The sequence below is a fragment of the Cebidichthys violaceus genome, unplaced genomic scaffold, assembly GCF_023349555.1.
Source record: "Cebidichthys violaceus isolate CVI_PGR_0920_01 unplaced genomic scaffold, fCebVio1.0.p SCAF_28, whole genome shotgun sequence".
In the NCBI taxonomy this organism is placed as follows: Eukaryota; Metazoa; Chordata; class Actinopteri; order Perciformes; family Stichaeidae; genus Cebidichthys; species Cebidichthys violaceus.
The window spans coordinates 4903757-4926994 of record NW_027176461.1 but is presented as its reverse complement, the minus strand read 5'-3'; the positions used below and the strand labels follow the sequence as shown (position 1 = coordinate 4926994).

At 47.8% G+C, this 23238-nt stretch overlaps 1 protein-coding gene across 1 annotated transcript in view; it reads right to left on the bottom strand.

Moving 5' to 3' along the window:
• Positions 1–4166: 4166 nt before the first annotated feature.
• Positions 4167–23238, bottom strand: part of LOC137880315 (signal-induced proliferation-associated 1-like protein 1) — a 33168-nt gene continuing 14096 nt past the window's right edge. Inside the window, exons 2-22 of the mRNA XM_068721633.1 lie at positions 20213–21906; positions 19935–20065; positions 18195–18383; positions 17868–18042; positions 17057–17160; positions 16611–16768; positions 12596–13175; positions 11192–11466; positions 10842–11102; positions 10585–10728; positions 10330–10466; positions 10134–10216; positions 9599–10017; positions 8517–8705; positions 7752–7914; positions 7437–7638; positions 7044–7199; positions 6725–6842; positions 6344–6422; positions 6060–6172; positions 4167–5853 (exon numbers count right to left, since the gene is read on the bottom strand). Coding sequence (XP_068577734.1) covers positions 5790–5853; positions 6060–6172; positions 6344–6422; positions 6725–6842; positions 7044–7199; positions 7437–7638; positions 7752–7914; positions 8517–8705; positions 9599–10017; positions 10134–10216; positions 10330–10466; positions 10585–10728; positions 10842–11102; positions 11192–11466; positions 12596–13175; positions 16611–16768; positions 17057–17160; positions 17868–18042; positions 18195–18383; positions 19935–20065; positions 20213–21698 — 5226 coding nt within the window. The 5' untranslated portion in view covers positions 21699–21906 and the 3' untranslated portion in view covers positions 4167–5789. The remainder of the gene's footprint in view (positions 5854–6059; positions 6173–6343; positions 6423–6724; positions 6843–7043; positions 7200–7436; positions 7639–7751; positions 7915–8516; positions 8706–9598; positions 10018–10133; positions 10217–10329; positions 10467–10584; positions 10729–10841; positions 11103–11191; positions 11467–12595; positions 13176–16610; positions 16769–17056; positions 17161–17867; positions 18043–18194; positions 18384–19934; positions 20066–20212; positions 21907–23238) is intronic.

The following is a 23238-nucleotide window of genomic DNA, read 5'->3' as shown; positions in this document are numbered from 1 at the left end:
GTACTTCATGACAGGCACAATATGAAACCTTTATACATTAACTGAATTAGTAACGCTGCGTCTTTCCGAGGGCCAGCCGCTAGCACAGGGATTTTGGAGTAGTTGAATTATGTAATTGCAGCCGTGCAATGTGACAAGTCTGAACGACTGCAGATAATGGCTCTGGTGGAGAGAGGGGGGGGGGGGGGGGGGTGGGGGGGGACTGGAATTGTTCAAATTCAGCGTACACCACCAGCTTGAACAACAGCAGAGGTGTGCCGCGAGGCGCCTTTTTGTCCCCATAGTTGAACACTTAATCTATTAAACCACGGAGCACGGTGATGCGCATGAGTGAATAAGTAATCATCCGCTCTCGCCTTGCTGTTTTGTTATTGCCACCAGAAGTGCGGAGTGCAGCACTCCCCATTGGCTGACACTGCCCGTGCTCTTTTTAAGAGTCTGAGCACATTAGACAGCTAATCTTTGCGTCCGCCTCGAGGGCCGCACAGAGAGGCGGACGCAGTATGGATCGCGTAGCACCTGCTCGAAGGAAACAATAGCGATCCAATAGGTCCCCTGTGGACAGGAAGCTGCAATTCTAGGAAACAACTTCCTCCCGATTGAGTTGCTCGAGCACGCAAATCAAAGTCCACGGAGCGGTCCATCCGAGATGGTTAATTAAAAGCTTGTGTCCGTGGTGAAATGGACCAAATACTGACAGCTGCTGAAAGGCAGCCGGAGAGCACCGACATGCCCTCTTGCACAGTGCATGGATTTGCCTCTGCACTTGCACAACCTCAAATCCAAGCAAACACCAATTTATGAGGAGACAAACACAAAAGGACACTGCACACATATTCAAAGGACAGACCCCCCCCCCCCCCCCCCTTCTCTCTCTCTCTGCAACAGCTCAAATAAACAAGCCAATAGACACCCAGTCAACTGAAACAAACTGAATAAACTGCAAAGAGTTCACACATACATACAAACAAACCGTGCTCCAGTTACGCTAACACCATATGGTGAGTCCCAAAAATGTTCAACCTCAGCAGGCGAACAGCCGAGTGCAATGCAACACCGTTCTGTGACACTTGACAGTTGCCGCTACTGAAGCATTCATTACCTTGGAAACAAAATAATGCCTCGTCCACTCTGCTCCCCCGGATGGCTCCCCCTTAGCAACAAGCAGCAGGCAGGTTCATGGTATAATTGGCAAAGGGGGAGAGAAGGGGATGAAGAAGACAGGGTGATGAAAGCAGAAAGCAGCGAGAGAGAGAGAGAGAGAGAGAGAGAGAGAGAGAGAGAGAGAGAGGAGAGAGAGAGAGAGAGAGAGAGAGAGAAAAGCTGGCTGGTCACTGCAGTATTCCTCTATTCCTCCTCTTCTTCTTCTTCTTCTCCTCCTCCTCTCTTCACAAGTCCTGCCTTGCCCCGGCGAGTTTAGGAGATCTCACATGTGTGCATCTCGTTCATCCCCCCCTCTCCCTCTGTCTGCATGTGCTTGAGCCTGAGCGAGAGCGAGAGGGAAAGAGTGTGTTTAAGAGAGAGGGAGAGAGAGAGAGAGAGAGAGAGAGAGAGAGAGAGAGAGAGAGAGAGAGACAGGGAGATGCTGTGCAACAGAGAGCAGATCAAGTTAAAAAAAAGGGGGAGGGATGAAGGAATTAGAGAGAATATAAAGAGGAAAATAGAGGGAGGAGGAAGACAGACACAGCGAGGGTGTGTGTGTGTGTGTGTGTGTGTGTGTGTGTGTGCGTGTGTGTGTTGTGAGCAGTGGATACACGGCATAGAGGATAGAAGGGCAGAGAGATGCGCACGGCAGCAGCGCCCACTGATGCTGAAAATGAGAAACATTTCATTAGGAGGATATTGAAATGCTAATATAAAAACAAGTTACTGTTCTGAGCACAGACACAGATGCGGGCTAATAAATACATATATCACAGCTCTTTGAGGAAGCAACCTCAGAGATAACGCTTTTCAATGTTCCATTCAAAGCGTATCCATCTCCTCACATTGCTAGGAATTCCATTTTGGTGTTTGAGGATGGGAAACATGCACTCTATTTCCGTCTCCAGCTTTTCCCCTCTTGCATGTCTACGTTCTCCTCCTTCCATCTCCTTCATGGAAAACTCTGGAATCAGTCAAGCTTAAATGGCAAACTCAAACGAAATGAACCTTTTTTTTTTCCCTACAGTAAATGAAATCCAAAAAGCCCCCAAGGAGGATACTCCAGAAATACATGGCACGGCCAGTTTGTGAATGCATGCATGCGACGTGAACGCACACATGCAGATGTTTGTGTTGACAGAACCAGTTCACCGGTAATCAGAGATCTCTCTCTCTCTCTCTCTCTCTCCTCTCTCTCTCCTCCTCCTCTCTCTCTCTCTCTCTCCTCTCTCTCTCTCTCTCTCTCTCTCTCGCCATCTAAGCAAAAGGTCCCGGCTCCAAAGCCCTCCTCTTTATTGCTTTTGAAAATATTTGAGGCGCTTCAAACTGAGGTCACACACCCCGCGTATTAGAATGTGAAACCATTCGTTGGTCCGTACCCCCCCCCCCCCCCCACACACACACACACACACACACACACACACACACACACACACACACACACACACATTCCTCTAACACTCTTCAGCAGGAAAGAGCAGACAGTATATTACATCCCACCACATTGTAAGAGCTCCGCTGTCACAACTACACGTAGGCCATGTCTTACCATGTGGCATATTGCAATATGACATAACCACCCCATCCCCCCCCCCCCTCCCCTGATTACAACAAACCACACACATGACCCACACGCAGTGACCTGCATATCTTACTGTCCCATGAGCTGCTCCGGCATTAAGGAATACCATCATAACAACGTGGCAGACAGACAGACAGGGCCTTCTCTAATCTGTTATAAGGATGGGGGGGGGCAGCCCCGCTATAATCTGCATTAATACTAATTATTGAGCAGCCTGTTCAAAGCCACACCACTGTCGGGGAGCAACACGTCTCACACATGACATGTGGAGGTGTTCATTATTAAAGGGAATACATTTTAAAAAGGATGGGTTTACAACTGTTCAAGTCTGTCTAACGACAATGATCGCAATGCCCTATAGTGCGTTAGGAATGACACGAGAGACAACGGTCAGATATGAGGTGAGATGAGGGGTACAACCACAGTCTGCAGCCAAAGTAAATGCGAGGCGTCAGCAGTCTAAATGAGACGAGCGAAGTCTCGGTATCGGGTCTTATTAATAGGATATTCCCTCTTATAGGCCATGATAGAAGCGCGGCTCCGGGGACAGCGACGGGTCAGTCCCGCTGAAATACCTCATTAACTGTCGGCTGATTGCCATGATAACTTGCAACAGATATCCCAGGCCCGTAGAGGATACATTATAATTCACCATTATCGAGCTGAAATTGAAAAACTTTGGTTCATGCATGCCCCGCCCCCCCCCCCACCCCCCCCCACACACACACACACACACACACACACACACACACACACACACACACACACACACACACGATAACCGGCTAAATACCGTCGCTGTGAGCACGTTAAGCGCGTTGTTATCTCGTACAGCTCAAAGTAGCAGAGCTGCCCAGCGCGTCTTCTGCAGACACGTTACTCGTTACTCTTCCGCCACTGGCGCTCATCGAGGAAACACTGTGAAGAAGAGGAGGGGACTGGAAAGAGGAGTATTTTAATGCACAAAACTACGACTAAAGATTTGTCCCCCTTCTCCTCATTGGAGTCACGGACAGTGGGGTTTTATTATTCTAAGGCAGACTAATAAAAAGAAGAAAAATAAACACGCACATATCCTAAAACAGCTTTGCAGCGGTGTAGTCATAACTCTCCACACTCCAGTCATTCATCGGAGCCATTATCGTCTATGTGTCTTCACCGTGGCGTCCCGGAGGTGATCCTCATCCATCAACCTGTCTGGTCGAGGCTCGACTACCTCGTGTAATCATAATCACGCCAAAGTGGGAAAACAGCAGCTCTGTGTTCCTCGCAACAGGCCTCTGACGGGTGTCCATTGACTCTGGAAGTCACCTCAGGTGGCCCGAGCGGTGAAGTGACTTCCTGCTTTTGATCCGGTTTTTTTTATTTTTTATTTTTTTAGTCTTGAAATTAATATTCATCGTGTCTACGTCACATTAAAAGACCACTCTGTGAGGCGAAGTGTAATTCAACAAAATATCTTTAATAGATATAAACATTTTTTACACATCACAGCTCAATGGAAAGGATCACATGCTGTCACACGTGTTCATAATGAAGGTGGCAGGGGCGATCTGCTGTGCTGGGGGTGGGGTGGGGTGGGGGGGGCTGGGACTCATTCGTCTCGTGGTCTTTGTCCTGTCTCATGTCTCCCTTGTTTATCTTTCATGTAGCGCCTTTCATTCTCCACTATATCCTAGCCAATAAAGCAGAAATACATAAAAAAAAAAAAAATCTTAAAAAATAAGAATGAAGGTGCAAATTCCGATGAATATCAAACTCTCCTTATATACAGTTGCGCAGTATCCGAGTACAAAAGGAACAGTTACGAGGCTTAAATAAGGACTTTCTGTGGTTAGCTGCAGACCCAATGCAGGTCTGGTTTACGAGCAGATTTACATATTACAGAGAACTCTGTAGCTGCAATGTCAGGATTTACACATTATCTTACTGTGTAATCATATATTTAACAGTACCGGTTTAATCTATTGAGAGAGTAAGGATCAGATTGAGGTATTGAAGCATGCTATGGATGGAGGGCATGTAGTCAACACTAGGTGGCGCTGTCAACCAATCCACTGCTTAGACCGTAAGGACATAAGAGTCAGTATTTTGGATAGCTTTTTCCTGTTTAAAACTCAGTTTGAAATTAAAGTAGATACATATATATATATATATATCTATATAAATATAGATATATATATTTATATAGATATTCTCATATAGGTGACTGGCCATTATAAGTACATGCAGATCGCTTGACTGCATACGACTGTTTTTATTTTCTTGGCCATCATCTTTGTCATAAATACTCTTTACATGTATCAAGGGTCAGAGGTGAGAAAATAAATGTTAACATCATATATTTACAATAATCTGAATAGGTGACGCTGAACTGAACATATTGTTCTGTGATTTGTACATTACATATTCTTTTCATCAGCTTGTGACCAGTAGTCCTTTACACGTTTTGACTTGCTTTCAACCCTCTAGAAGTTCAGACATTTGATACACTTCTTACTACAGTGCATAGGCATTACAGACTTGACCGCACAGTGTTTACAGCTACGCGCTATGCAGAGGGTCCGTCTGTGTCGACCTACCTGCACTGAAAGCATAGCGTCTTATGGGGGACGCCGTCTCCCATCATCATCTCGTATAGCTTTTTTTTTCTTTTCTTTTCTTTTCTTTTGGTTAGTAATAAAAAATAATCAGTGAAAATTGATAATTTACAACACACTGTCGCTCGATTCTTAGAAAGAGGAACATGGGACTATTTTCACACGTTTTAATTTGTGTTGGGGCTTTTTAATTGAAAATCTGTTCGCTTGTAATTCGGTTAGCTGGGGAGATAAATGGGGAGAGTGACTTTAAATCCCTCTTGGTTAGTTTTCGACATCTCGCCTGTCTCTGACATGCAGGGGTACCAACAAATCCATTAGAGCGGACACAAAACATCATATTTGTGAAATTCTCAGGAGGAGGGGGAGGGGGAGGGGGGGAGTGCATGCGGATCAAAACGGACGCACAGTTGCACCACTGCTCTTTTTCCTCTATTCCTCTGTTCTTTTCCCCCCAAAGTCTTTCATGGCGATCCTACCACAGATCCACAAGGCTGAAGACGGATGACGTGTAAGTCCATGTTGGCACTGGTTTGTCAAAGAGAGTAAACGTTCATGATGAGAGTTTTTAGAAGTAATTCTGCTTTGTGTGTGTGTGTGTGTGTGTGTGTGTGTGTGTGTGTGCAGCACTGAACAACCACGTTTCAGATCAGCTTGAGTAGTGGTCAAACTCCTAATGCAGAGCAGTCTGCAGCCGTGTGCGTCAGTTCATGTCGATGGTGTTAAAGACCCACTCTGTGAACTTCTTGAGCTTGGCCGAGGCGCTGTAGGACTCCTCCAGGAGACGCTGGTTGTCCTCTCGTAGGCTCTGGATCTGAGCCTGCAGTGACGCCTTGGCGTCCTTCTCCTGGTGGGGACAAAGACGTGTGTGAGCAGTGTGATCGTAGGTTTGACTCGGTTCAATATGTGACTCACTGGGTTCCCCCTTTTTGATGTGATTTAATTGCATCCAAACTAACAAGATTGGCAAGAAGATTATTCCAGGTATTCAAAAGTTACTCATTGAAAGACGACTCACTTTCTTCAAGTCCTCCTGAAGCACTTTCACCATCGACTCCAGCTGGCTGACCTTCCCCATCAGGCAGGCTGGAGTCTCTCTGAGAAAAAGGACAACCAGGACATTAGCTGGAACGAACACTGAAACATCAGAGTGAAGCAGCGCTTAAAGCTGCGCCACAATCAAAAGTTGCCCTTTCCAAGTCCTGTGGAGGTTTACTTTAATACACTATAGTGTCTGATTTTACTGTTTAGCATGCAGCGAACCACAACGGAGGACTAATCAGCCGCTGTAGTGTTTAACCGGAGTGAAATCTACAGGGACGTCCATGGCACAATGCTGGAGAAACCAAGTGGATTAAAGCAAACACTGGTCCCGGGCCATGAACCCGTGGCCTCTTACCCAGGCGAGGGCTGTCTCAGCGGCGCTGCCTGAGGCTCAGCCTGCTGGGGACTGGTGGCTGCTGCACTCTCAGCCATGGAGCTCTCCTCTTGGGCTGCGAGGAAGACCAGCCTCTGCTCTGAATTAAAAAAAACAGCGAGAAGAGGTATTATTAGACTTGGAGAAGGAACAAATTAAGACCAACAGTGCCCTCTTCTGGTGAGGATAAAGATGGGCAGCTGGCCACACCTACCACTAAAAAAAAAAAACCCACATACGAGTCATTAACCTTCACTTCCAGTGATTTCGAGGAGGAAATGAAAACGCAACATGTGCCTACCCTCAAAGGCCTTGGCAGCGTCTACCAGGTGGGCCCAGTCCAGCGGGCCATCTGCCCCAGTGTCAGGCAGCGGCATGAGGGCAGCGTCCTGCAGCTGCTGCCTCTTCCTCTCCAGCTCCAGCTCCAGCTCTGAGCTCTCTGAGGCTGTCAGGTCTCCTGGGAGGAAGAAACAGCAAAGTAAAACATAGTGGGACGGAAAAATAGAGATTTTTTTTGCAGCGATGCTACATTTAAATTTTGAGATATTTTTGGAGGTGTCTATTTTACAGTTTTTTGAGAGTATTTACCACGTATTGCAAATCACATTATCCTACTTTAATGCTTTTTCGAACTACAAAAGAAGGTTCACAAGAAAATATGCATCACACGATCAGCTACAGACTAAACGTTCACCCAGGGATTTGTGTGACGCTCGCCGGCTTGGTCCATGGCGAGCGGTGGGTGAGCGGGGCATGGTGGAGCAGCTGAACAGAAGGTCAGTAGGCGTGTCGCGCTGCCCGCTGGAGGAGGGCTCCCTCTGCCCGCTGTAAATACTCTCATCCGACAGGGTTCTCTGGAGGGAGCGACGAGCGGGCGGCGGACCCGGAAACAACGGCTTCAAAAAAAAAAGAAAAAAAAAAGAGACATTTGTTTTTTGATTGGTCAGGAATCACTGTCCTACGTTGCGAGCATCAGTATGGACGGTTAGCCCAAAGGCTTTCTCAGTACCTTCTCTTCACTTGTTGTAGGTGGAGGGCTGTCGAGTGTGATGAGCTTCTTCAAGTCTTCTTCCAGGCTGGACTTGGCAGTGTGCCGCTGGGGCGACTGGGAGCCCCGGAGATTAGCCCTGAGCTGCGGCTGACCTCCCAGCAGGCCGTCACTCTGGTGCCGTCTGGAGACAAAAGCAAGATTCGGATCAGAGAGATACCTCTCAAATCCAAAATAACGCTCATGATACAAAGCTTGGTGGCCAAGAACATAAGGAAGCATGCCTGTGATTAAAAAGGCCAGCGGTTCAAGTTCTGAGACTGGATGGGAATCTGTGAATGATAAGGAGCGGCTCCAGTATTCTCTGTGATGTTAAAATGCCCTCGACAAGACACTTAACCGCTTCATTGCTTCAGCCGGACTGTCTTTGGTTTGATGAACAGCTGTACAGTGACGCCGACCACAAATGATGCAATCGCCCCTTTAGGCCAAACAATGAGACATATGCTGCACTGAATGAATGATAAAAGGGGAATAATGTTTAGTCACCCATCTCTGGGAACCAAAAGATTTGCTTGAAAAAAACAAAAAAACAAAACACAGTTTCAAACCCGGCTACACCACATGGTGGCATTGTTGGCCAAACTTTAAAAAAAAAAAAAGTATTATTATGCGAGCAGTCAGTGAGACAAAACATCAACCCAAACCAACAGCCAGACGCATTTCTGCACTGAATGCTCATTTCCTCAACACGCAGCATTGCGGGGGACACAGTTCCGATCTTACTTGCGAGTGTTGCCGAAGTCCACAGAGTTGACGGTTCCCCCGGGTTTCCTCCATCCGATCAGGTACTTGGAGGTCGCTCCCTGACGAGGGTAGAAACTCTTGCTGTTCGGCGACGTAGGCGAGGTGGCTGCAGCGGCCTCGTCCTGTCCCTGGTCCATGGGACTCCCTGAGTGGCCTGAACTGAGTGTGCTGGAGACAGAGGGAGGGGGGGGGGGAGACAAACTATTAGACTCGTTTGTTTTTTTGTGTGCCTAGCATGATTGATGAAGCACCAATATATTTAATTTGGCTGAAAATGAATTCCCCCAGATAGACGCTTTCCTTCTAGTTCAAACCGTCATAATATTTTACTACTTGCATATATAAACAGAAGATAACAGGTTCTCCTAAAACACATCAATTACCTAATCCAGCACTGCATTTCATGCTATCTCTGCAGATGGGATCAACTGATAACTTTAGATAAAAAAAAAAAATAAAAAAAAAAATAGGACACAGTGTCCTTGCACTTCTTTTCCAGCAACTTCAAATAACATTTCTCTCGTAGTTTGAAATAAAAGCTCGAATTTTCAAAACGGCAGGTTTTGTGCCGGCGCGCCTGTGCGTGCACATCCTATAAAACAAAGCTGCCAATGTACAGGTCTGGCGGAGCCGAGTTATTTCTGGCTGAGTGAAGAGGAGACGGAGGAAAAGCTTTAGTTGATTCAAAAGGAAGTGGGATTTAGAAGAGAGGAGGGGGGGGAACAGTGCTGAGCTCACAGTCTGCGTTTCTAGCAACTTCAAGCACTTCCTTTCTATCATGGATACCAGGAGAGAGAGAGAGAGAGATATATACTTATGCAAAACCACACACACACACACACACACACACACACACACACACACACACACACACACACACACACACAGACACAGAGTTATGTTGTTCTTCCTCTCTCCCTCTATCTAATGCCAAACCGCAGAGCTTTGGACTTTTGCATCTCGGATAGTACAGGAGATATATATGTGGACTACAGTGATTAATTCTGTTTAATGAAACATCAATGCAGGGGCCACAAATCTCAGACAGAAGAGCAGCACACCTGGAGTGGGAGGCGGCATCACTCTGGCTGTAGGAGCCACCGTCAGGTACTAGTGGAAAGGCTGATGGACTCTTCGCTGGAATCTCGCCGCCTCCGACGGCGACGAGAGAGTCTGGCGTCGGCGGCGAAGAGTCGGCGGCCCTCCGGCTGCCTGCTTCGTCATCCTGCCTCTGGATTTCGTCTTTGGCCCTGAAGGCACCGGTGGAGGAAGCCGTGCTGCTTTGCGTGGCGGTGAAGGAGGTGGCGTCGATGCCGCTGTCGGTGGACGTGCCCTGAAGATATCCGTTGAGCTCGAGGTCGCTCCGCACTCCCGAACGCGAGCCGACTTCGTACCACTTCTCGTCGCTGTGGGCGGAGCTGGAGGCGTTGCTCGAGAGCGTGTTGCTGCTAGACTGGCTGGATGAATACGGAGCGTCCGGCTATTCAGAGGTGAGAGATCAAATCAGCATTTTCACAGTTTTTATATATATATATATATAAAAACTGTGAAAATGCTGATTCGCTTACAGTACTGTGCTTATTGATTACAGCTCACCTTAGTGCTCTTGTTCGGTGACAGGTGGCCGCCCTGCTCTGATGACTGGAGTCTAGGAATCACCCCTTTGGAAACCACAGTGTCTGTGGAAAGAAAAGACTAATGAGTTCTGTAGACAAGCGGCAGCACAGCAAAAGTCACGTCATATTTAACACTATAGCTAATACTCAGACCAGAGTTTTGGAGTTCCTTTTACCTGCACTGGTTTTGTCCCTCTCCCCAGTTCGGGTCCATCCAACACCAGAGCTAGAGCACGCTTTGGTTCCGTTGACCCCCTCACCTGCCAGCTGCCGCACAGATGCCACGGGGGACTGGCAGCTGTTGTTATTGAACCTAACGGGGAGATAAGGAAAGTCACCTATGTTCCCAGGTATAGTGCAGCAGGCCAATTTAGCATGCGATCGATAACGGAGGAGGGGGGGGGGGGGGGGGGGGGGGCAGAAGAACTCACCCATCCGGCATAGATTTCTGCCTCCACCGGTTGGAGCTCATGGCGTCCGTGTAGGGGAGGCTGGAAGGAGAGTTTGTGTTGTGCATTGTGCGGCCCATCGCTATGGAGCAGGCGAGAGCGTAGTTGTCGTTCCCTGGGGAGTATCTGTGACGACGCATAAGTATGTCATTAAAGACTTAACTGTGTACTGCAAGCAGACAGCTCTGTGCTCGGCGCGTCTGCGAGCTTTAGAACAGCATTTTTGTGTATTTTGTGACCTTTTGGGGTTCGCGGGTCGTCCGTCACTCGACACACTTCGGGGAATAGCAGCAGAGTTGCGGTCACTGAAGTCTGAAGGCGGGGCCTTGATCAGCGTTCCCCCTGAGCCAGCGGAGCGCGTTTGAGGGCTGGATGAGGTGCGAGGCCACTTGGTGTTGTTGTTGTTGGTGGGGCGGAAGGGGAACTTTAACTCGTAGGGCATGCCCTCCTTGTGGTTCTTGTAATCCACCAGCGGCATGTGGTAGATTTCCGAGCAGCCTCTGTTGGAACATGAAGTGTTCACAGTCAGAACGGGACAGACCCGAAAAGTTTCCCTCGCATCTATAGATTCAATGTATCCAAACTCTACCTGCGTGGTGTGGAGTCCTCGTGCGGGGGGATGATGACCACCTTGACGGTGACGGAGGTTCTGAGCAGGTCGATCATCTGCTCGTGAGACAGCGAGGCCACCGACACCTTGCAGATCTCCACCAATCGGCTGCCCTGCCTGAGCCCAGCCTGCCAGGCGTAGCCATAGGGCTCCACCTCTGCAACGATGCCCTCGAAGTTGACATGGAAGCCCAGCTGGCCCAGGGCGTTACGGCGCAGGGTCATCTCTGTGGTCTGACTGCCCTTGGTCAACAGCTACAGAACAGATAGAGAGTGAGGGAGCGGAGGTGGAGAGGGACAAATCAGAGAAAGAGTATGATGTGTAAAACAGTTTCCTAAAAAGAACTTTCAGAGTCTTTTGCAGATGAACTAATAAACCTTCTTCAATGCAACCACATCTGTTAAGATGCATCTGACACTAGCGTTAATCCCGCCCCAGCTGAGGCCCACATTTCAGTCACATACTATGAATACCAAGCACTTGAATCAAAATGATTTGGTACACTCCCATGTGGCTGACCACCATTAGACACCCCGTCTAGCTCTTCCTCTACCTGTGGGCAGTTAACTGAGACGTAAATAGTAGTAAGTACACAGAATCGAAAAATAGTCGAAATTGCAGCAAATCCCTGAAAGAGCAGAGATCCTATGTTATACCTGCTTTAGGTGGAGGGCATGTGCCAGGACTGGTAGCGGGCAACAGTGAACCTGTACTTTTGTTTTTCAGTTAACTAGAACTGCAGAGTCAGCAGAATGATCAAATTGCCTCATCAAAAAAAAAAAACCCACTGCCGTACCTACACCACATTGAAAACCCAAAGGAATGATATCAAATCACCTAATTACTATGTATTGTGCTTAGCATGACTTATAATCATAGAGTCAACACAACAGCTGTGGCATTTCGGTGACTGTATAATTTGAGGCTACACCCTTATGTTGCTATAATAACACCGACAATACTTAGTTCTTATTTTTTATTTTTTTTCATACAGCTGTTGTCAAGGAAGCGGAGAAGACGGTGGAACGTGCCCTCTCGCGCATCTAGCGGACCGGAAGTAACTAATAGCAGTGAAAAAAAACTTCACGAGGCACTTTTGCCTACATGCCTGTGGACTGACTACAAGGAACACTCATAGAGGAAGGGTTGAACTCGCTGACATTGGCTACTCGGTTCAGCAATGTACGTTTATTCTACAGTTTTATTCTCTGTTATCTGCATTAGATAAGCGTCACGGATAACTAGCTGAAATGTAAACATGATGGTGAAAGTGGTGTGTGTCAGAGACGCGGGTGTTTTGGCTCAGCGTAACCTCTGAGAGCTACAGCAGATGGCGCGGCTAACGAGATGTGCCGTCATAGACAGCCGCGGTGCCCCACTGACCTCCAGTCTCTTGACAACCTCTCCAAAGTCCTCCGTGTTGTTATTGATGGAGCGCAGCGACACACTCTCACCGCGCTCATAGTAGACCTTCATGGAGGCGGGGCTCCCCGTTGACCAACCGATCACGTCACGCGTGGCGCAGTTAAACACGACCGCTTTGGCCTCCTGATCCAACAGGATGATGAAGTCATTCGAAATGGCCAACAGGCATTCGCGCTCAGCACCGGCCACCTGGTCCTCGGCGTGAACCTGCCAGGTCACGGCCCCCAGGCTCCGCAGCTCCGCCCCGCTGTACGGACGCACCCTCTCCCGCCGTTTGTGCGCCAAAGAGATGAAGGGGAACTTCCCGGTGGGTTCCACCGGAGTACTGGTCACGTGGCGCTCTGCCAAGTCCCGAAGATACTCCTGCCGCGTACGCGTCGCCATGGCGCCGAACTTGTCCGACTTGTGGGCTGCGTTCTCGGCGTTGATGACTTTGCCCAACAGGAAGTCCCTGAAGACGGTGGACTTGGGGAAGGTCACACCCTTGGGGATTGGGGGGCCAAAGGAGGGAACGTCCTGGGAACGGGTGACCGCCACACTGCAGGAAGGGGAAAAAGAGGGGAAAGGATTCAAGTCACTGCTGTAGTATGTAAACAAACAAACAAACAAACATTATAATCCATACCTGGTCAGCCACTATTCATAGGCCTTTGCAGCATTGTTCTTTAAAAGTATTGTTTGGTTTGATTCTCTCATAAAACAATAAGTCTTAAGTAAGTCTAAAGGAAAACAAACAAACACTTAAAAGTTAACATGATTAATTCCATGACAGTCAAATAAATAGGGGGGGAACGTTCCAAGGACAAACAGCCCAGGGCTTGTAAATCAGCACAGTGGAGACATCTTTACATAGTTTCCTCTAAGGTATCGTTGCCTTTGACCCGTTTTTACTTGTGAACATAAAGGGTGTTAGAATTCCTACGGGAAAGGCTCTCCTCCTGTTACCCTCTGCTGCTCCTGTCCCATTTGCACACAACGCCTGTCCTTGAGTTGGATTACTGTAGATGAGTTAACAGGTGTAGGTATTGTCGTGTCATTGTTGTCGTTCAGAAAATTGACAATGGGCTCAGCGTGGAACAAATTGTGTGGTTGTTTTTTTTAAAAACACATTGGGATTAATTTACCATTTGGGACCAAATGCTTGGATTATCAAATCGGTTGGCGGCGTGTTTATATGCATTCCGGCTGCATAAATGGAGGCTATAAGTGTACAGATACAGTACAAGTCAGTAGCATATACACTAAGACCATTAGTGCAGGGAAACCGAGACATGGTCTTGGATAAGCTGATGGGACACACCGGACAAATCCCCGTCCAGTCCGTTCAACAGATAACAAGTCGTAGCCTTTAGCAGAAATGTTGCAAACTACGCCCGACTACACCCGGCGTATAAATACCACACATCCAATCACAGCTGACAGGCCGGCTCCCTGCGCTGACACCCTGCCACTCTCTGCTACATCATGAGATGAAAAGCAGCGCTGCGGCTAATGCTAGCAAGCGCAAAAAAACCCTAAACAAAGGGCTAGTTATGCAATCCAGCCTCGCTGGCCCCGTGTGACTTTGAGGCAGCGGTTGAAAGCAGCAGATTAGCACCCCGCTGGCCCCGGGCCACTTACTCCTCTAATGCTCTGGTCTGGCTCAATATGACCTGAGCATTATCCAAAACTCAGCAGCAGGCAACAACAGGCTATTAATAACTAGATGACTCAAGAAATCACAACATAACTCTGTACTTCCCTAATCTCTAATAATAAAGACATCCCATGGTCACTAGATGAGAAGACACAGACATAACACATGATGGCAAAAATATAAACACACAATAATATCTTTTTTTTTTTGGAGGGGGGGTTTCAAGCTAGTTTGTTCAAGAATTTTGTTTGCGTTTGTAAATGTGTGACTTGCGATCAGCTGGAATCCGTGGAGCTTGGAAGTGGGAAGCATCAACTGCTCTGCAATGGTTTTAACAAAACCAAACACACCACAGCCTGCCAACATCAACACAAACACCTGACCGTGCACAGCTTACCTCTTGGTGTCACCCAAAAGCAACCATGTTCTTACTGAGTATTATTGCCCCAATATGCTGACTCTTTGTTGCAATCGATGTGAAGCGAATCCCCCGGGTCGATGATAACTAGATTCTCTTCTGTAGCTACAATCCCACACTCCAGATATTCCACTCGGTACAAATCTTTGTGTCCCGTGTTCTCTTGTCTGGGATATTTTCCAAAATCATCGGGGAAAGGAATCCATGGAAAGACTTGTGACACACGGTCAGGAGTGAAGTCTTCACATTTGATGCCTCAATCCCAGGAATAGGAGAAGAAGCCGAAAAGGCTCAAAGTGCGTCGGTGTCTCTGGGTGGGGTAGATAACATTGTCCTCAAGGACTCGGCGTCCCGCGCCTCTCCATTTTCTTCCATAAAGCGAACCAAGAGAACCAGCATTTCACCCGCTCTCTTTTCCCAGAGCTTAAACTAAAACAAGCCCCCTTTAGGCAAAAAAAGCAAATGAAGGTGTCCACTGGTTGATGGGATGGAGTAGCTGCTCAGTAGAAAGGAGAAAAGAATGGCTCCGAATAAATTAGCCTGAATTTTGACGCGGGTGCGAGCTGAGAGACAGAAGGCTGGCCTGACCCGTCCACTCCTGAGGTGGACTCTGTGAGCTCTGAGGGACTCTGCTCTCAACGATCCTCCCCGCTCACATGCATGTCCAGGCGAAGAGAGCACTTCATGTGCATGCCGCTAACTCCTTCAGACCATTCCGGCTCACGCTGCCCAAAGGCAAAGTGGCAGGCAGGGAGGGAGGGAGGGAGGGAGAGGGGGGGGGGGGGGGGGGGGAGGGGGAGGCTTGTATTGTATGGGTGTGTGAAGAGCGAGTCTTTGAGAGTGAATAAGTGTGCATGGGGAAAAGTGCGTGCATGTGTGTGTAACCGTGTGCAAGTGAGCATGAGAAGAAGGTAAAAAAGGAGAAACGGGTGTAAGGGAGTGAGAGGGAGCAACTATGTGTGAAGTGTGTGTGTGTGTGTGTCCTATATGTGTATGCAGAACACAGAAAGTGTGTGTGTGTGTGTGTGTGTGTGTGTGTGTGTGTGTGTGTGTGTGTGTGTGTGTGTGTGTGTGTGTATGCGCGGTGGGGTAGGGATGCATTAGTGCGAACGCCACCGAGTTGCAGTCCGATCGTCACGAGGCTGAGAATCAGCCAGCGGAGGAGAAGAGGAGGAGGACTCCTATCGGTTGGACAGCTACTGCAGGGCCAATCTATTCCATTTGATCATAATCGAACTAACTCATACCGATGGAGACATGCAGTGGACATGACCGTGCGCAATCGGGAGCGACAGGACAGTCACGCAACAGGCTTTTATGTTTCACCCATGCCTTCCAGTCAATGCTTTTGTCTTAATGCTACTGTAGCAACAAATAACAAAAAAAAACAAACACACTGCTGGTAGCAGTGAAAGTGGTGTGGAGCTTTCTCATAAAAAAAAAAAAAAAGGGCCCAGTGCTGCACTGAGACGGTAGTTAAAGGGTACAGGGTTGGGTCAGTCTGACCCACTTAAAACTGTTAGGAGTCTCCCAAGTCTCCAGATACAGTCGTACTTATTCATACCTGGTGGCATAACCGGCATCCTTTTAACATCTTGTTTTAAATTTCTTTAAGGTTCATATTTGAAAGCATTTTGTATTATTTTATCTGTGCTTCCACACCACAAGATACACATCTGGATGTAGACCGCCCCTCTTTTAACTCTGTGTTAGTTCCATACTCGTAAAAAGGTCAACTGGAAACCTTTCCAAGGCTGTTTTCTTTTTACCTTCCTTCCTTTCTTTGACAAACCACCTAGCATGTATAGAAGAAAGAAAGAAAAAGAGACTTGGCCATGTTTCCATTGTGGTCAATGGGCTGTTCATTTTGTCAGGGTTTAGCCATCATTCTGCTGGTCAAATATAAAAAAAAAAACCACCTGTAGCATGTGTTGTCAGAGCAGGGATCGTGCACCCTCACAATGATGAAGACATGTTGAAAGTGAGAGCGGATGGTCTTCGGGGTGAAAGGGTGAGCGCCGGGCTCCTGGAACACGATGGTCACAATGTCGTTCCCTATGTGGCGCTTCCTCAGCAGCTGGTCATTGGAAAACAACACAGTCTTAATTAGAGTGAGTATGGGACTCAAATCTGAAAGCAAAGTCATACCGATCACATGGTGCATTCCATTTCATCACATGGAAAGAATACAAGTTTCTTAAGAATGAAAGTTGGATGGGAGTCAAATCTGATAAGTGAGCCACGAGTCACATCATCAGCGTTCCTCTAAGTGATACACCCTTCCTATTCTTTGCTCAATCTGTTTCCAAATAAAGGAGTTTTCCTGATACTGGTTCACCACAAAGGCTGGGCTCTCCGTCTTTACCTGTTGTTTGTTGTTGGGTGTGTAAGGCAGCAGAGTCGACACATGGAACATGATCTCATAGTCCTTGTAAGTCGTGTACAGGGAGTGAGTACCGGTGGAATCCGCTGCAGGGGGAAAATAGCAATACAGTGCGTAATTACAGCCATCCATCTCTCTCACATGTGTATTCTGTGCAAGACAGGATGCCATTTCACCGTAGCCCAAACAGCTAAACAATAGCGAACTGTGGGATCGACGTCCGCCTGGATAAGATGACTGTCAAAACCAAAGCTCAGTCAACTGTTTCAGAGTCAACCTGTAAGTGGTTTCCAATACAATGGACAGTATCTAAATGTTTCAATCATTTGCATTCAACGTTTCTTTGTAGCCTCAAGGCCGTAAACCAGAAATTCTAAACCTTTTCACTCAATCACCCAATCTGTTTGTTGGAGTCAAGTCCGATTTCCTAACGTTAGATTCAATGACAGCACATCTATGCACTCATTAGTACCACTGAGGGACTACCGCAGTGGACACACCGGAGACAGAAGGACGGTGGAGTAAAGTTAAAGTGTCACACGGACAAAGCTGGAGGGACACAATGAGTTCCGGTGAAAGGAAACGTTTGACCAAAAGCAAGATAAAGGAGCAAAGTATAAGCACTATAAAGTATAGTGTAATATAAAACTAAAGTGAAACTAACTTACTGCAGGACCGCTCCTGGTAATAAAAAGCTGAGGCCACTGGCTAAAGATCACATCTGGTTGTGTGTGTGTGTGTGTGTGTGTGTGTGTGTGTAAGAGATCTAAAAGGGAAGGTTGGGAGTTGTTACTTTTGGTGTCCAGCTGGGCTCTGTACTTGGTGAAGCCCTTGAGGCGAACCTTCTCCCCCAACAGTTGCAGGAACTCTTCCAGGGCGGCACCGGCCATCTCGTTGTTGTACATCTCCTCCTCTGTGCTCTGGCCCGCTCTGCAGTACATCACCCCCACCTTCACCTGAAAACTCAGCTGGGGCGACAGCAACGAAGCAAACGCTTCACGTTAACAGGTTTTTGTCAGGACAGAGTACAATGTAAGAAATCACAAATCTGTCTTTCTGTACAAATCCAGGCAAGTTGTGATTGTGTAAAATAACACTTGCTCATGCTGTATCCTCCTACCCCTTGCTCATCCAGTTTCATCAGCTGCTCAGTGACTTTGGGTGTGTTGAGGGCCAGTCTGAGGCAGGACAGGTCCAGCTCAGGCAGAACGTACTCCAGTACCTCCTTGACGGGCAGCCCCCGGGTGGTGCCGTGCTTAGAGGTGGAAGGCACGGCATCCTCCAGGACAGAACCTCGAAGAGTGGTGAGCTGAATGCGGGGGAGACGGAGAGGAAGGGATTACAGAGAAGAAGAAATAAATGCTCGTAAAGAAAGTGACACAAAACAACAGGACAATTACGACTCAAAAGACGTTGGGTCAATAGAATGTGGAACTGAGGAAGAAGAGGTGGGAGTGCTGGTCCAAGCATTCTGTATACACAAAGTCTGCATTGTGCTGGGCTCTGGGAGTGAACTCAATCAGTCAGCTATCATAAGCAGCTGGAATGAACCGACACGATCTCTCCTATGAGCTGGAGGCCGTGCAGGGCCTGAGTTTACAATGGACCTGTGTTCTCCATGTTTTGAAGGTAGGATAGGGGGCGGGGGGCCCTGTGGTACTTCAGTCTGTGGGGGTTGTGTGGGTTGTGTGTGTGTGTGTGTGTGTGTGTGTGTGTGTGTGTGTGTGTGTGGTGGGGGGGGGTGTTTAATCACATGCACCTGTCCTACTTCAGTTCACAACAAACAGCTCCAGGCAGGTGTCTTCACTCTCTGTCTGGGAGTGTTCGTCCATATAATACATCCTAAAAACCCAAACACAGAAGACTGGGGGGGGGGGGCAACATTGCAACTTAAATATGACTTCTATTTTTACTGAAACACTCTCCACAGAGTGGTTTGAGGGTGTTGGGCACTGACAGGCCTTGGAGGCTGGAAGATGAGTGCACTTCCTCAAGTTCCTTCACACATTGCTGATATTGGGAGACAGCTGAATAGTCCCAGGGCCGATTGCGTAACAACAAACAAGGACTGAGGCTGGTTTTGCCCCGGGCTGGTCCGCCTAGTATGTAGCAGGCATAGTAGCAGTTGAACTATACACACACCTTCTGACATACAAGTAGTGGAGATACGGACGTCTACATTTTCTTGGCCGACTCCAATTTTCTTTCTTTCTCAGAACTATAATTGACAGCATTCACCGACAATATTGTAACTGTTCTTCGATGGAAAATGAAATTGTACGTTTATGAATTATGAACATGATAAATAGTATTTACATATCAGAGAAAAATCACAGAAAATAGAATCCTATACTGTGTATGTAGGGATAAAACAGCGAGTCAACTGCTAAAACTATGTACTTACATATCTATTTATTTATGCAATCAGTATCTATTTAAAAGTGTATTTTATATTATAGTAACGCCTACAGACTGTGCGCGGCGTGAGAGGAGAGACCCTGCACTGTTGTTGGCGGAACTGCAATTACTCGGAGCAGCATGCACGGGAATAAATTCCAAAAATAAAAACCTATATTTGAATACTTCTCACTTTTTCTCTGAATAAGTCGCCTAATTTGTCGCCAGTAGCTTTTTAGAAATAGCCTTAAGAGGGTCTGCAAAGTCAGTTAAAACCAGCGAGAACGTCGCCAAGTTGATTGTCACAAAATCTGAGACTGATCCGCTCAACGGGCAAATCAATCGGTGCATCTCTACTACGTATAGAAGGTGTACTATGCACTGGATATAAGACAGGAAGGAAGGACGGGTGTGACGTGGCGCTGAGGTTGAGGTGCAGGAAGGATAGGACACTACGGCTGACCTCGCTGGTTCTGAAGATGAGACGGTAGTTATACTGCTGGCCGTGCTCCTTGTCCTCCTCCAGCTTCTCCCTGCGCAAGCTCACTGCCACTGGACCCAGTGCCTCGTCCATCCCAAAATAGTTCCAGTGCTCTGAGGAAGGAGGAAGTGGCAGAGAAACGGGCAAAAAAATTACAAAAAGTTAAACATCTGTCGGGTGAAATCAAACTTTATTGCTTCAAACAAACACCCATTCACATGCTAATGTGCACTTAATGAAAGCAGTGAAATGAATCTTACCCCTCAGGTAGAAGAACTTCCTATAGTAGTAGGCTCCCAGGTCCACATGCTCCACAATGTATTGTTTGCCCTTTTCGCTGAGCGTGCTGGGGCCTTCCTTTGGTCCCTCTAGCACTGCTACTCCAGCGTTAGTGCAGTGCGTGCTCACAGATGTTTCGTACAAGTTTCCCTCCCCGCTCAGGGTCCCTGAGCCATTGTGAACCCCTCCACCACCCACAAGCCCATGATACCCTGCCCCACCTACTCCCATTCTGCGCCTCGCATTGCCATCGGCACCTATCTCGTTGCGGAAGCAGGGGCAACTCAGCAGAATTTCATTGCTCTGCTCATCCCCCGAGTCCAGACCAGGACTGTCCCTAGAACTGAGGTCTTCCTGGCTACCGCTCGGGGAGCTGTAAGGCAGGCTGTGTGTGGACGACAGGGTGGAGGTAGCCGAGGCTACCGCAGCGGCAGATGCCCCCGTGGTGGTGTTTTTCCTCTTGCCTGCAATCTGCCGCAGCTGAGTGACTTCGTTGAGGTCGAACAGCGTGCTTTGAACATCATAGTGGGCAAAGCTTTTCTGACACACCCAGGGCTTGAAAAGGGGACCCGTGTCCTCTGTCCGGCTGTCCTCTACGTCGGACCCCGCTTTAGGGGAGTCAGACTCACCCCGCACGCTCCGAAGTTTACGGAATATAGACTCACCCCCCGTCTCGGATTTAGTTCTTCTCTTCGGGGGCTTATCTCTGGCTTTAGGGGTCGGGCTGTCTACGACGTCCTCCTGAAGATCAATGCTGGCCTGCTTTTGCCCAACAATCAGCATGTCCTCCAGTTTCTCTGGAGCAGGGCTACGCTGGTCCACTTTGTCCCCTTGATAGGCCCTGAGCATTTCAAAGAAGCTCTCTTCAGCGGCTCCGTGCTGATCTATCGACGAGGTGCTGCCGTATTCGCGATGGAGTGGGGACCATTTGGCTCCCGATGCCGGACCCCAGTCCTCTCCACTGTCTCCGCTGCCTTCCATCTCGCTGATCGTCATATCACTGTTGCTGCGCTGACGGATGCGTCTCTGCCGCGGGTTTCTATGCGCAGGGCCTCTGTAGTCTCCTGGGGCTACGTACCGGGTGTCAGGGCTGTAGTTGTTGGACTGGGCCTGGGTTCGATTCCTCAAAGTGTTGTGAATGTTACGCAGCATTGACGAGTCCTGAGGGCTCATTATAGAGCCTAACTTAATGTGACTTTTGCCAGCAGAGGGCACACCAGAGATCTCAGGCTCTGTAGCGGAGTGCCACACAACCCCTGTAAGGTCTTTCCTTGGGGGCCAGTCAGCCACCCGGGCCCGTACGCCCATTTTAGGCACTCCTGCGCTCACAGTGGCATGGACATTGTCTGTGCGGGTTGCCACAGTCCCACCATTGACCATACGGAGTTGGCGGGTGTAAAACTCATCAGTGGCGGGGATGGAACCCCCAACGGTGCGCTCCATTGGCGGATGCTTCAGGCTGGTCATGACACCAGTGCAAAAGGCTAAAGGCACTTAGCAAGGAGACATGGCTGCCTCTGGGATGGGACGCTGCTCCCCGGCTTCATGGGCAGGTTGATTGTCTGGATCGACGAGTAAGGAGGCAAGCCCACCTCTTCAGCATTCAAGCCTCCATACTGCTTCATCAGCTGTGTCGACACCGCTACAGCATCTGTCTTCCTCCGGACAAACTATCCTGAAAAGAAAAGGGAAAATCAGTCAGAGTCTGGAGAGAAGATGATAATAAATACATCTGTTTCTTGACTCACATCACTTTCCCTTTAAATACATAAGACTGGAAATAGGAGAGGCTGGTTAGCAAGTCTTAAATTAAGAAGTTGTGGGAATAAGATCCTTAGTATTGGAAAACCAGATGACTTTATACCTGATTGGCAGCGATCGGTGCCCAGTTTCACTGCCCTTGACGTGGGACTCACTTCTTAAGCTAAACAAATACCAACATTTTTTCACTACTTAATATCATTGTGGTTTTAGGGCATCCATCCATACTTAAAAGATATTCAAGTTTCAGCCTTCATACAACAGGGCAACTTGTAATGCAACTTTTCCTATGAAAAAATTGTGAGGACATCTTTACAGATATGTAAATCTCTCTGTCGAAAATGAAAGATACATAAGGAATCTACAAACCAGCCGGGAGAACTGAATGTGGATGTATTTATTATTTTTTCCCCCTCTTTGACGGCTTTCTAAGAGCCAATGAAAAGTCACTGATGTGTTCAATTTCAGATAAGGGGGCCTACTTTTCAAACCAATTTCAGAATAAGCATCGAGGGGAAACGGGAAAACTCAAATTCAAAATGAGTTGACAACATGAGTGTCTTGGTAAAACGATGCCTTTGCCACAATGACTAAATTTATCCAAAGAGAACGTTGAAAATGACTTAGTTGGTATTTTAATAAACCTGTTCAGGTCTTAAGTTATAACCAAAATTACATATAAGGGAGAGAAAAAAAACATCTCATCCCTAAGCCAAGGACTTTTGGCGTCTCCTCGCGAGCCCCTTTATTAGCCAACATTGGTGAATTGTGATGCAGAGCTGCAGATTTTCTTGATCAAATATCCCAAGCTGCACATCAAAAAGCAAAAGGGCCTCTTTGAAAGTGGGTGATGATCCTCTGCCTGACAAATCGGCCCAATTTAGCAGTGAGACAGTGGCAGAGATTAAGGCTCCACTCGCAGCGCTTGCCTGGCTGTGGCTGTGATCACATTAGCTAGTAGCAAACAGTGCACTGTGACGGACCTACAGCACAGCCACCTTCACACTGCATTCCAACATCAGGGGCGACTTTATGCCAACTACGACGCATACGGTGCTTAGTAGAAAGAAGATCTTTGCTTTCAAATAGCAAATCAAAGAAATATTTACTGTATAAATACCAGAATATATAAAAGTCAAAAAAGATGTCTATGACATAATAGGAGTACATAACACCATGTGACCAAGGACATTACCACAGTGGGACAGTCAACGGAGACATGGCTGAAATGTTCCCAAGACAATGC